Raw genomic sequence first — 13,465 nt, forward strand, 5'->3', positions numbered from 1 at the left:
CGCGAATAACCGGACGGAAGGGGAAAAGGCGTGTAGTACGTACCGGGAGAGTAAAATATGATGTAGAGTTTGGCCGGCTTGGCCGGCGCCACAGCGGCTAATACGTTCTAGGGGAGAAGTTAGTAACAGGTGGCGCGATCCATAACAGCGCGGGGTGCGAAATTTGCCCAATGTAGGAGGGGTTGCATGTAAATATATGGATATAATATTTTTTAATTTTATATATTAATTTCGTGACTATTGCGTGTGTGTAATTTTTCGAATTCTTTCAAAGAGTTCGAAAGTTCGAAAACAATAGTTGTGTATATATCTCTTAAATATTTTTTTATTAAACCTGTATTAAAAAACATATATGAAAAAAATGTTTCAAACAAATTAATAACACATGAAACAAAATGAAATATGATTCGTGGCAGTTGATTGAAATGTACGATGAAGATTTGAAAGAGTAAATCTCTCTAAAATATACTGAAACTAATTATGTTTTTTTTTCCCCCAGAATAATTGTAAGAAAAAGAATGATAAATGAAGAAGGGCTTTTCTTTTGTATAAACCGCTTTCGGGAAAGAATGTACAAATATTTCGCCAAGAGATTCTAACAATTAATTTTGCGCCAAGTATACGCGACATCAATGCTTCGTATTAAAGAGGAAAACTTGTTTTGTTGCAGTGTCCGCACCGCCTAGCACCAGTCCTAGTCCGTCTACCACGGAGATCGCCAAGAAAGGTAAGACGTTGAACAAAATTTTGTCATAAAATTAATGATAATTGAATATAATAAATTGTAGCAAAATTCATGCCGTAAAATTTTCAACGGTACCATATAATATACAATCGATATTATTCACAACGTACTCTCGGTCGCTTGAATTCAATTTTCCAACGCGTACGTTTACTCTTGCAGATTGGGATTTCATAGCGGAGATGAATAACTCTGTTTACGGAAATCCGAGTTCGCTGACGATTCATAATGAGAAGAATATCAAGACAGGTGAGTACTCTTGGAGAAAAAAAAAGAGAAAAAGAGAGAGAGAGATATATATTTCTTTTTTTCCTTTTACATGCGTTCAACGTACGTACATATACATATTCCGTAATTTCGCGAATTACAAAATTGACTATATGCAATTTTGCATTTCAACGAAGTAATGCAGTCGTCGCGCAATATGCGAAGAGTAACAAGCACTTGAAATATATATTTGGAAAAAGTATTCTCTTCGGTCTTGATCTCTGTTCGAAGAGCGCATCAATCACTCGGATCTTTCTCTCTTTCTCTCTCTCTCTCTCATATACTTTCTTTCAAAGAACACGTTTTAAAAAAGAAGAAACAAAGGTAACGAGACACAGAACAGAATTTAGAACTGACGTAATGTCGGAAGTGATGAAAGAAAAAGTCTATTAAATAGAATATCATCTTATGTGAAAACTGCACGGGAATATCAATACAAATTGAAATGTCAATAACCCATCGAATTTGTTTGTTTTAACTCGTGCATATTTGATGTCTTGACGTATCATTAGTATTGTTGACGTTAAAAATATTCTTCGTGAATACAAGAGAGCAAGAATTCAAATGTTTCATCGGTATATTCCTATATATAGCCTGCTAAAATCTCAACCTAGATAGAGAATTTATATATTCAATCCAACATCACGTGCAGCTAAATGGCACATTTCATAACTAGATTTTAGACAGTAACATACTTTGAATCTCCGGTGCTATTAACTTCGATGTTAACTGGAGCCGGAGGATGCACCAGGGAATCCCGGGAATCGATTGCGGCTATAAGGGTGGTTTGAAAAAGAGCAAGCAGATCATTCTTTAAAAAAGGAGAGAGAGAGCAATGAGAATAAAGTCTACAGCAAAATAAAATTTCGAAAACAAATATCTCTTTCGTTATGTAAAACTGTTGTATTATTGCAAACAGAAATAGTAACGTTTTGAATGAGCATCGGATATAACCTCGATATCGATAATCTTTAATGGGAGCATAAAAAGATCCGACATCAATTGAAAGCTGAAACGTAATAATTTGAAAAAAGAACACAGATACTGCGCTAACTTTAAATTCTTAACATTTGTTTAGGAAATCAAAACACACCGCGATTATCCAAAAAAGCTCTGGTTAAAGCGAAAGAATAAACATAAAAGGGATAAAACAACAAATAAGGAAGGGGTAGAAAAAGAGGTAACTGAAGTGATGTTCGTAATAGGAACACGCGAGTGGTGGTTGCGCGAAAAGAGCGGAAAGGATAGATGGCTGGAAAGAAAAGGAGAGAGAGAGAGAGACCTGGGTTGACTGGGGTAGAAGAGATCCCTGTAACATCAATATTTCATGTATGCTAACACGCCGGAACTAATAATGCTCCAACGTGGAAGACCCAAGAATAATATCAGCCGCCACTGTGTAGTCCGCGTTCTCAACGTCCCTTATCCTCGCCTTTCCCTTCCCTCCATTTCTTTCTTTGTCTCCCTCACTTTGCCTCCATCGCCTAAAACAGCAGCGCTGCTAGCCTCCTTTTGCCGCCTTGCCGTGTTAAATTTAATCGAAAATTCGTGTCTCGTTGCTGGGGCCGTCTCCGTGTCTCTGCCATGTCCGCCTTCCTTGCCACCACGTATAACCCGATGTCATCGTCCGCAGAGACAGGATGGGGCGAAGAAAGGTGAGAGCGAAAAGATGAAACGTTGAGAGAGAGGCGAGACGAAGTAGCGAACGGAATGTGGTAAGTTTGAATACGGCATATGTCTCCTTCTCTCTCTCTCTCTCTCTATTTGCGGAGAAGAGGAAGGAAAGGACGGGCTGTGAAGAAAGGATGAGGTTTGTAATTGGTGCAACATCTGCGGTCTGCAAGGTGGCATTAATGTTTGCTCCCTTCGCGTTCTCTCTCTTTCTCTCCTCCTTTCCACCCCAATGCCGCCGACTCTGAGAATCCCTCTTTCCCTTATCGTGTCGCTTCTCTTTTTCTCCTCTCTTCTTTTATCTTCTGGTTACATTTAACCGAGTCCGCTTTCATTTCTCCCTCCCCAAGCTCTCTTGTTTTCTTAAGCACTTTATTTTTATGTCATCTTCTTTCCTTAACATATCTGTTTGACTTATATTCTCTTTTGGTTCCGCCAGTATCTCTTTTTTATATCCATACTACGCTTGTTACGCGATTTCGCTAACAGCTTCCTCTTATTTCTCACAGAGAGTAGATTTTTTTTCCCCCTCTACATAATTTATTTCATTTCTTTTATCACCCTTCGTTTTTTGCGAATGCGTTCTTCAAACAATCCGGCGGTCGGCGTTCTTTTCCTTACCTATATTTGCCGTCGTCGTCGTCGCTTCTCTCGTTATTTGTATCGTTGAAAATTAAAGGGCACAAGTGTACACTTAAGATTAAACAGAAGATTTGCTCGCGGGTTTCCTTCCGCGCGGAAGGAAACCCAAGCATAAACAGCCCCTTATTTGCTCGTAGTGACTTGCGACAATCCGTCGTTGAGAATACCTAAACATAGCGCGCACTGCATCTTAACTTTCCGTATAAGACGGTATAATGCTATTCATGTGACGCGGCACAAGAAGGTACGTTTGCTTATAAAATGTTACAAAATGTGATGCAGCGTACGACATCAAAATATAAGAAAGATATTTACAATTTTCGCGCAAGATGCGCCTCTGGCACATCGAGAGAGAGTTAAAAGGTATTTAAAAAATATTTTTCTTTCGCAACGAAGTATGAAGCGCGCGGAAAAAAATATTTCTGTAAAATTACACGATTGAGCTGAGTTTCTTTTCGACCCGGCATAATTATGCGATATTGCTACTCATATATGGAAGATCACAGATCATATGTAATGTTTCATATGAAATATTGCACTGAATATGGAATTACGCATAGGAAATGCTATAAATAAAATGGATATAAATGTTTATAAAATAAAGTATTCTAATAAAGTAAAAATATTAAAACAAGTAAAATTGCATAAAAATAGTAACTTTACGTATGTTTTTCCATTAATCTGTATTTTCACTTTAAAAAATATGAAAAAAAAATTACAGTGATAATGAAGTAACTTTTCCAGTTTTTTAATTTCGATATAAAAGTACATGAATTTTTTTCAGTGCAGCTAGATCGCACGCAAATTGCAACAAATTCGGTATAATCGTACCTTTTCGCGTGTACTCTCGTCTATTTTCATCTTTCTCGTTTAGTCCGCGAATTACGGCGAATTACAGAAGCGACCGTACACAGCCTACGGCGATAAGTCACTTTGAGGTTCCGATGGGAAACAGAGCAAGTATTGTCGCGGTATCGTGACATCTCCCGGAGCACATATGCCCTTAGGTGTCGCTTAATTCCCCGGGGCAGCGTTACCCGGCTGTAATTCTGGGAGGGCATGTATAGCGATTGGTTTAGCCGCGTGCCTTCGTACGATTAACACGTCCCCTATTCTATCGCGAACGCGTAGTCGCATGCGTATATATATATATATAGGTACCGAGAATGAAGAAAGCGGAAAACGTAAGCGCGTAAAAAAAAAAGAGGGAAAAAAACACAATTCATTTTCCCGAACATTCTTTCGAATAAATAAAATTAAGTCGAATGAAGAGAGAGAGAGAGAGAGATTGAATTTCTTACAAATGTACATTTGACGAGTTTTATCGGAAAAGAGTTAAGCACCGCGCGATTTGATTTGAACGAATAAACGTAAGGTGAAATTTTCCTAAAGCGCGCGCGTCCGGAGCAGCGAACGCGAATATTCTTCCCTACCGAAGAATTCAGTTAAAATCCCGTTGCGTCGCGGAGGCGTGTACTCGGTGAAATTATTTATGACGTGAATCAACATCGCTAAAGAGACGCGTTAATTACGAGTACAACACGCCCTGGCAATATTGCCGCGCCGCGTGACACGGCCGTATAAGTTTGGATCTCACAGCGTGCGCGCGCGACCTTAGACCGCTGTTAATTTTCTTGGGGAACAAGTTAGCCAGCCACCCCAGCCGCACCTCCGAGGGACACAAGGTAGACTTTGTGGCTGCTCCCTCCCAATATCGGACGACATCAGCCGCGGAGAGAAACGAGAGCACATATATATATATATATATAATATAATTTGTAACAGCTCTTTAAAAATTAATATACATATAAAATGCAATAAAAGCTAATTAAGTTCTTTCATTAATATTTATTTGTGGAAAAAGATTTATAACATAAAATATTAGACAGAAATAAATTCGAACGTTTCGGTTGCCTTTTTCAACCTTCTTCAGCGCATCGTTTAAAATTAAAGATTAATAGAAATTAACAATCAATTATTCATAACTGTCAATATAATAAAACTATACAGAACTATATATATATATATATGTGTGTGTGTGTGTGTGTATACGCGTTCGGATCGTTTAATATTCACGGAATGCAGAATGCGGGCTAAATTCGCATACAGTTTCAGCGTTAAAACACGTTAAACGTCGCGTCGTGCTGACCCGCTCTTCCGAATCCACCCGAATACGTGTATACGACTGAATGACTGAACGAATACCGGCTGCCACGATCCGTTAGACGTAAAATCAATGAGAAGGGGTCACCATAAACCGTCCAACTGTAACTTTTTCGGAAAACTATTCTCTTGTTTGCCATATCTCTCTCTCTCTCTTCTCTTTCCCCGCCTCTAAAAAATTGCAAGAGCGTGAAAAATATTTACCCGAATTATACTTGCGCGAGATTCCATTAATTATACTTATTGTTAGCGCATCGAACTTTTCGAATGAAATTATTTTGAACCGCGTACTTTCGTATAAATACAAGTACAAATATTTTGTCCTATATTAAATTGTGCGCACAAACGTATATCAAATACAACACCTTTCAACACCTCGTCAATACACAGTGAATTATGCCTGATACAGAAATATTATATACCGATGTATCGAGGGATTAAATTCTTACAGGGATTAAACTCGCGCGCATTTTTTTTTATTTCTTTTTATTTTAGATATATTTCAAAGACCGTGCTTTGAAAAAAAGAGGGGATAGTACAGATGGGCGTAATGATACACCGGTGAATGTTACATCGCAGTTTTATATGCGACACGCGAATTCAGGTCAGAGCGTCTGAAAGCGTTTATCAATATTTTTTATCTTTTCCTACTAAAGCGCGCTTCGTGTACAAAAGCATCAGAGATTCCCGTATTAATTTAATGTATAGCTCACGGCGTTCAATAGTACGCATTGATTACGTTCTAAATAACTACAATATATAGAATTACATAAATACATTTATTTTTCTGGGATATTCAATTTAATGACGCTGAACGTTTTTAATTTTATCGAGGAACCAGCAACGTGTGTAAAATTCAGACGCGAGTTTTTCGTTGATATTTATGTTTTTATGCTAACTGCATATTTTGATAAAGGAAGAAACATATTAAACTTGACGCGTGCTTTTTAAACTGATGTGCATATATTCCTCCTTTATTTCTCAGCAAGCTAAAGCTACGCTCTACCAGGACTTTAATATGAACTTGCTCCGCTTATTGAGTTTCCTCATCAGAAGCCTACAGCTTGTATACATTCATGCCTCGTTTATATGCTAAATCGGTTTGTATCGAGAGTTATTCAAGTTTGAAATTTTTTTTTCGTGACTTTCTTAGCGGCGAATCATATAATCCAAAGTGGTAACATCTTTCTCGATAATTTATTACATTGATCTACATGTGAATTTCTATATTTTTTGTGTTTGTTTTCATCTTTTTTTATCATATATTTATAATTTTTAATAAGTATCGTGATTTTGAGGACCTGTTTCTTCGATTTTCTTTTATTTTTTGAAGAGAGGTTATTTAAAAACACATTCTCAATCTCTAACAAATATTTATAATGAATTTTGTATATTAAAAATAGTATATATTTATATTAAATTTTGTCATATTAAACGTTCAGTTTCAAAGGTTGGAGGTAAAAAACAGAATGCCATATCGATTCTAATATTTATTCCTTTTTTCTCGCTTTCAAATTTACCAGCACAATCGTCCTCTAGACTATTTTGTTATATAGGGTGTTTCATAAGAAATTACTGAAATTAATCAGCTGTTATTTTTTAATGCATGCAGTTATTGAGAAAATAAAAATTGTGTTAGAAAGAGGAAAATGTGCAGTTTTCAATGAATATAAATAAAATGTTTGTATACCAATTTATTTTATTGATAAAATGTAATGAAAAAGTATAAATAATCACACGAAATCACATAAACTAATGATAAATATTTTCAACAGTGCCAGATTTAATAGCAGCTATTAAAAGGATCGTCAACAACATTAAAAATAACATGTTAGAAAAAGTTTTTACGAGTTTTCGTAAAAGAACAGAATTTTGTACAAATTCAAATGGTGCGAACTTGGAAAATATTTATCATTAGCTTACATATATTTGATTACTAATACTTTTTTTATTACTTGTTTCAATAAAATAAACTGATATACAAACATTTTATTTATATCCATGAAAAACTGCAGACTTGCCTCTTTCTAACGCAATTTTTCTTTTCTCTATAACTGCATGCATTAAAAAATGACAGCTGATTAGTTTCTGTAATTTTGTATGGGATATCCGGTATAAAAAAAAATAACGAATATTATTATACAGAAAACTCTCCCTCTCTGTCTCATAAGCTCCTGCGTTCTCGCAGCTATATATACGTCTGGTTATACATATATCGGTTGCTATATACGGCTCTCTAAATACGTCGTCGTGAGATTCTAAATTTATTTTCATCTGTTTTATCATATATCTATAATTTTTAATGAGTATCGCGATTTTAAAGACTGGTTTTTCAATTTTTCAATTTTTTAATAGAGAGAGAGAGATTATTTGTTTAAAAATATTATATATTCTGAATCTCTAATAAATATTTATATAAATTTTGAATATTAATTATGGCATATATTTATACTAAATTTTGTCATATTAAACGTTCAGTTTCCGAGGCTAAAAGTAATATTTCTTCCTATTCTCTCGCTTTCATTGTTACTATATTTCGTTAAATAAAAAAAATCGAGAATTATTAACACAGAACTCTTCCTCTCCGTCTCATAAGCTCCTGCACTCTTGTAGCTACATATACACGTCTGGTTATACACATATACGGCTCCCTAAATACGTCGTCGCCCACGCATAGCTGCAGAAACAGCCGGCCGCGTCGCGATAGAGATTGTCGCATATAGGAAACTATAGAACTGCTCCTTCCTCCAGCCGAAAGCCACCCCCACCCTCTCCCTCGTTGGGGGCAGCATGATACGTATAGCGCATGATACACACTGTCACTGCTAATGTTTGGCCGAGATTTGCATACGTCTGTCTAGTCCTATCCATTGCGTCGCCGGTACAACGGTGTTTCACCTCGTTGTCCGAGGGTGTATCCGGCCGTGGTAGCGACCTTACGTACTATCAGCTACCCGGTATTATGTGCACAAACACACGTGCGCGCACACACACACACATACCCACGACGACGCAAGCGCCGTACACCGTCATGATCGCCCATTACCTTGCCCGAAATAGGCTATCGTGCCAAGATCGTGTTCACCGACCTCCTCGCCTTGCCTAAACTGGCTCGCATCGCTCTGCCTCGGGGGCCGTGAACTTACAAATCTAATCAGGGGGAAGGGAAAGGGAGCGAACGAAGACACAAAGCGATATTCACGAGCAGCTTTGCACCGCGGGTAACTCGAAATTAAGCCGTAAGCGCAGGTTGCGCCAGGGTCCTGCTATCTCCTGTTCCTCGTGTTAGATGTCTGTCGGTTGGAACTTTAGTCAATTTACTGAGAACACACGCAGACGCACACGCGTGGCAGAAAAGTCGTAGAAATGGATATATCATAACGATCGGTTTTATAATATTAGGACGGGAGATATTTTGGATATGTATCTAGCGATGTGAATGTACTTGAAACAAAATCGTAAAATGACGACGATTCATAGTGATTGACGATAATCTATATTTATTATTTTGTAATATTATAATAGAATAATTTAAAAAATTATCTCTATTTATAATTATTATTTTTTCTCATAATAGTATATTGTGTATCAAGTGCGGAAAGTTGACAATTGGACACGAGTGAACAATTGTCAATTCGCACGTGATACACATACTATTTTGTATTACAAGTGCAGGCAAAATGGGTTTCGCCATCTTGCGACGGCACGGTGCGGGAATAGCCGCGTTCAAAGTCATTGTCCACGGTTTCAGCCGTGGACAATGACTTTGAACGCGACTCAACCGTAGGCAATGGCTTTGAATACGGCTTATTCACTCACCGCGTTGCCGCTAGATGACGGCGTGGGAAATCGGCCGCTTTCCGCACAGAAAACACGCACACAAAGTGCCACTTTGCCTGCACGTGTAATATAAAATATATTTGGGGAAATAAATATACTAGAATAATCAAATAAAAGACATATCAACTGTTTAAAAAGTGAAAGTAGCAAAATAAATATATATTTATATAATATTTATATATCATATTTATGTAAATATATAATAACATATATTAAATCAATAACATATTTAAATCAATTATTTGTTTAAATCTTGCAACGCTTATTTATTCATGTCTCTCTCTCTCTCTCTCTCTCTCTCTCTCTCTCTCTCTCTCTCTCTCTCTCTCTCTCCCAGTCCGCGGTAACGTGTAACACATGACAAAGACATGTAATCTATATATATGTAAAATTTGACTGTGTAATTTTATCAAAATAATACACGAATTCTGTTTTGTTACAAGAATGTAATCCCCCCCTACTTTCCCCCGGTGGGCTCGCGACACAAGCGTGTGACATGGATAGAATCTACTTGCGCGGAATAAGGGAATTGTGTTTACTCGGAGTTTGCATACTAGTTAACGCGTTTGCCACCCACTTTATGCGTAACAGGCTCGTAAACATCTTCAGTCAAGAGGACCACTCGTCGCGTATCCCTTTGTCCGTGGCTTGTTCCACTGGCTATAGGAATCAGAGAATCTCCTTTTGCCCCTTCTGTTTTCTCTCTCTCTCTCTCTCTTTCTCTTATTGTTAGATCTCGTCTCGACTTTGCGCTACCCTGTCTCGAGGCGAGATTCGATTTTTCATTCATTTCGGTAACATCCGGGAAACACAAATCGCGTATTAACGCGCATAAATAAAATTGCCAATAAGGTATTTTTATCGAGACTCTACTCTTGTATCTCGTGTCTCGTTACGCCGACATAGTTCTCACACAATCATATCTTTTTATATCGATAATATTTCTCATCGTTCGTTTACTTTTTTTTTCTCAAGGTACCAAGTTCCAGTCGAACCTTAACGAAATCGGAAGATCGGAGCAAAAGTCGACCGAGCTGGATAGGAAAAGAAATTACAACTGGCCTCCTGATAAGGGTAAGTTTGACATTTATCTACTTTTCGTATAATAAACTTGATAAATTCTCCAAAGGGGGATCATATTCGCACAATAGTACCTTTTCCTTTTTAATGCCAATAACATTCTTTGAAGAGCATCGTTATAAAAAAAATATTCTAATATTACAACGCGCATAAAAAAAAAAATTTTATTCGACGCGACTAATTAAATTAAGCATTTGCTCTTTCCTTTTGAATAAACACTAAAATTTATTTGCATATTTAATATAAAAAAAAAAATGAAAATAAAACAAAAAATAAATTTTAACAAAAAATTAAGAAAAATGAAAAAGCAAAAATTAATTAATGCCTCCACCTGGAAAAAATCCTACGCCCATAGATGAGAGGAGAGTTGATCGGCGATTGAAATCCAGCTCTCGTGGAGAGACGAACGAGAGGAGACAAAACGCGACAAGTTTTCCTGCCGGAAGGTGTGCGCGGTTTATCTGGCATTTCGCGGCTCCGCCACGGCATTTAACCGGCTGCGTTTCCACCGGGTTTCCGAGGGTGGATCCCCCCCTCCCGCCCTTTCCACCCCCCCCCACCCCTTCGGGCCAGGTGTAGCACCTTTCATAATTCCGCCGAGCCTTCGGCATTATCGGATAATTCTTTGCTACGCTCGCATTTTTTTCCACCCCCTTTTCCCATCCGTCTTCTCTTCTTCCCGCCCCTGCCTTCTTCGGTAATTCAACCCCCGTTCGTTCCTTCCCTCCCCTTACCGGTCTCTCAATATCTCGCTCGACCGCGGTTACTTTTAAAAAGAATTTACATAATGGCGTAATGTGAAAATCCGGGGACGATCGCGATAGTCTCGCGGAAGTAGGTAATTTTGCATGGGGAAAGAAAAGGGGGTTGAAACCGTAACGAGGAAAACTGCGTCGCAAACCGTCGCGTGTAAGCATCTTCGCAAATGAAGAGAGACTGGTGCGAGAAACTAACTGTGGAAACTAAATGTTGCGTGCACGCGAGAGAACCCCGAAAAATGTTGTTCCGAAATAAAATGTCAGATAGCTAACAAGGACTCTACTCGACGAGAGGAACTTGTTCTTAATTCTGTTCTCGAAAAGTCGCAATACTAAAATTGATGTTCGCACAATATTGTGCGGTGAATTCGATATATATATATTCGATACTAGAGAAAAGTACGAGAGAGAAAATTTTACAGTATAAATTAAATAAAATATATCATATATCTCTTTTGCAGGATTTATTGTGAAACTGGAACGTGACGACATTAAGATATTTATTATTATAAAATGTTTTAATTATGCATTTTATTTGTATTAACGATTGTGCATTAAAATATTGAAATAATTACAATGTATTGCTTTCTAAAAATATATTACGTATATAATATTACTGAATACAAATATCGTGATATATGTTTTTCATATTTTAGTACGTTTCACGATTATCAAAAATTATATTAATGTAATTTTGATTATAATATTTTCTCAGTGTTCACATGTCACGCACATCATATATCACTTTCTCATTATGTCGAATAATATTTATATACAAGGTGTCCGGTAACTAACGGACCAACGATTTCACAAATGGATTCTTTGGTTAATTTGGGAACGACTTTTCCTCAGCGAAAATGTCGAAAAAGGTCATCATTTTTTACAACTTTCCAATATTTGTCATTATGTATCTTTATAACCAAGCCTCAAATTAAAATTTTATTATAGTAAAATCTACCTGAAATTAACTGAAGAATGTAATTATGTTAGACTTTTAAAAACCCATTTTTTTCAATCGCTTATAACTCGAAAATTATTGACTTCTCAACATTTTTGCTAAGGAAACATCGTCTCCAAATTGGCCAGAGAATCCGCCCTTAATCATTGGTCCGTTAGTTACCGGACACCCTGTATACGCACACACATATATATAGGTCTGTTCGTTTTGGCTACACTGGCTACACTAATTCAGAGGTTATCTTTTTTCTTCCAATGTCAAGCAAAAAAGACAATCTCTGAACTAGTGTGACCAGTGTAGCCAAAACGAACAGACCTAATATATATAATATAAACATGTCACTTTCGCGTGTCGTGTGACGAAATGTAGACTCGTGAACATTAAATTTCGCAGATCTAGTCAGCAATCTAACGCCACAGAATGTCATATCCGTACTATTTTCGCGTTTCCTGCGCTCTAGTATAATGAGATATAAATATCGATCATAAATATATAAAGCGCGCGAATTCCTCTCGGAACGGAAAAGAAGGGGTCGAGAAATCGCGAACCGAAGGAAGGTAAGATCGTACAAAAGTAGCGAAGCGAAGAATTCTCTCGGGGCAGCACACAGCAGGGGTTGGATAAAAGAAAGGAGAGTCGAGGCAAGTTACTGCTTGCGCGAGCCTTTGGATGAGACTCGAGAAGACGAAGAAAGGTCCGTGGGAAGAGGGTGGATGAAAGAAGGGAACGATACGGACGGGAAGGGGGATGATCCGAGGGGGGTTGTTTCTGATTCGTAATTAGAGATGAGTGAGGCCGGGAAAAGGCCGGAGAATATATTTCTCTCCAAGCGAGTAATAGCTAACGGTACGCAGCGCAAGCCAACCGGAAGAATAACTGACTTCCCATTTTTCTTTTTTCTCTCTTCTCCCTCTGCGTCTACCCTCTGCCCCGCCAACCCCTTCTGTATCTACATCCCTCGGTCTGTCGACCATCGGCACCTTTTTCCCTCCCTCTCTTCTCTCGTTTCCCCCGTTTCTGTTTTCTCGTCCCATTCTCTCGGAGGGAAAGGGATTCTTTCGTGGCGAGCTTCGTGCAACGGGGTAACGACAGATTCTCGTCGAGGAGTCCTTGATTGTGCATTGACCTCCCGAGGCTGCCGATGGCGAGAGAGAGAGAGAGAGAGAGAGAGTCCTCCTTTCTTTTTATTCGCGTGTTGTCTCGTGGCAACGAGAGCGAATATATATATATCCTGGTGTTACAGTTTCTTTGAGGTGCCAGAATCTCTCTTCAAATATATATATAGACGCGTTTATTAAATATGCGATAAAGTGTTTAATTATTTAAAATAGAGACGGTATTAAT

General features: G+C 37.9%; 1 protein-coding gene across 1 annotated transcript in view; it reads left to right on the forward strand.

Moving 5' to 3' along the window:
* LOC114936231 (lachesin) overlaps positions 1-13,465 on the forward strand; it is a 232,193-nt gene that overhangs the window by 212,795 nt on the left and 5,933 nt on the right. Inside the window, exons 8-10 of the mRNA XM_029309361.2 lie at positions 671-727; positions 905-991; positions 10,301-10,399. Of these exons, the coding sequence (XP_029165194.2) occupies positions 671-727; positions 905-991; positions 10,301-10,399 (243 nt within the window). The remainder of the gene's footprint in view (positions 1-670; positions 728-904; positions 992-10,300; positions 10,400-13,465) is intronic.

The sequence above is a fragment of the Nylanderia fulva genome, unplaced genomic scaffold, assembly GCF_048542155.1.
Source record: "Nylanderia fulva isolate GAGA-0341 unplaced genomic scaffold, ASM4854215v1 Scaffold4, whole genome shotgun sequence".
In the NCBI taxonomy this organism is placed as follows: Eukaryota; Metazoa; Arthropoda; class Insecta; order Hymenoptera; family Formicidae; genus Nylanderia; species Nylanderia fulva.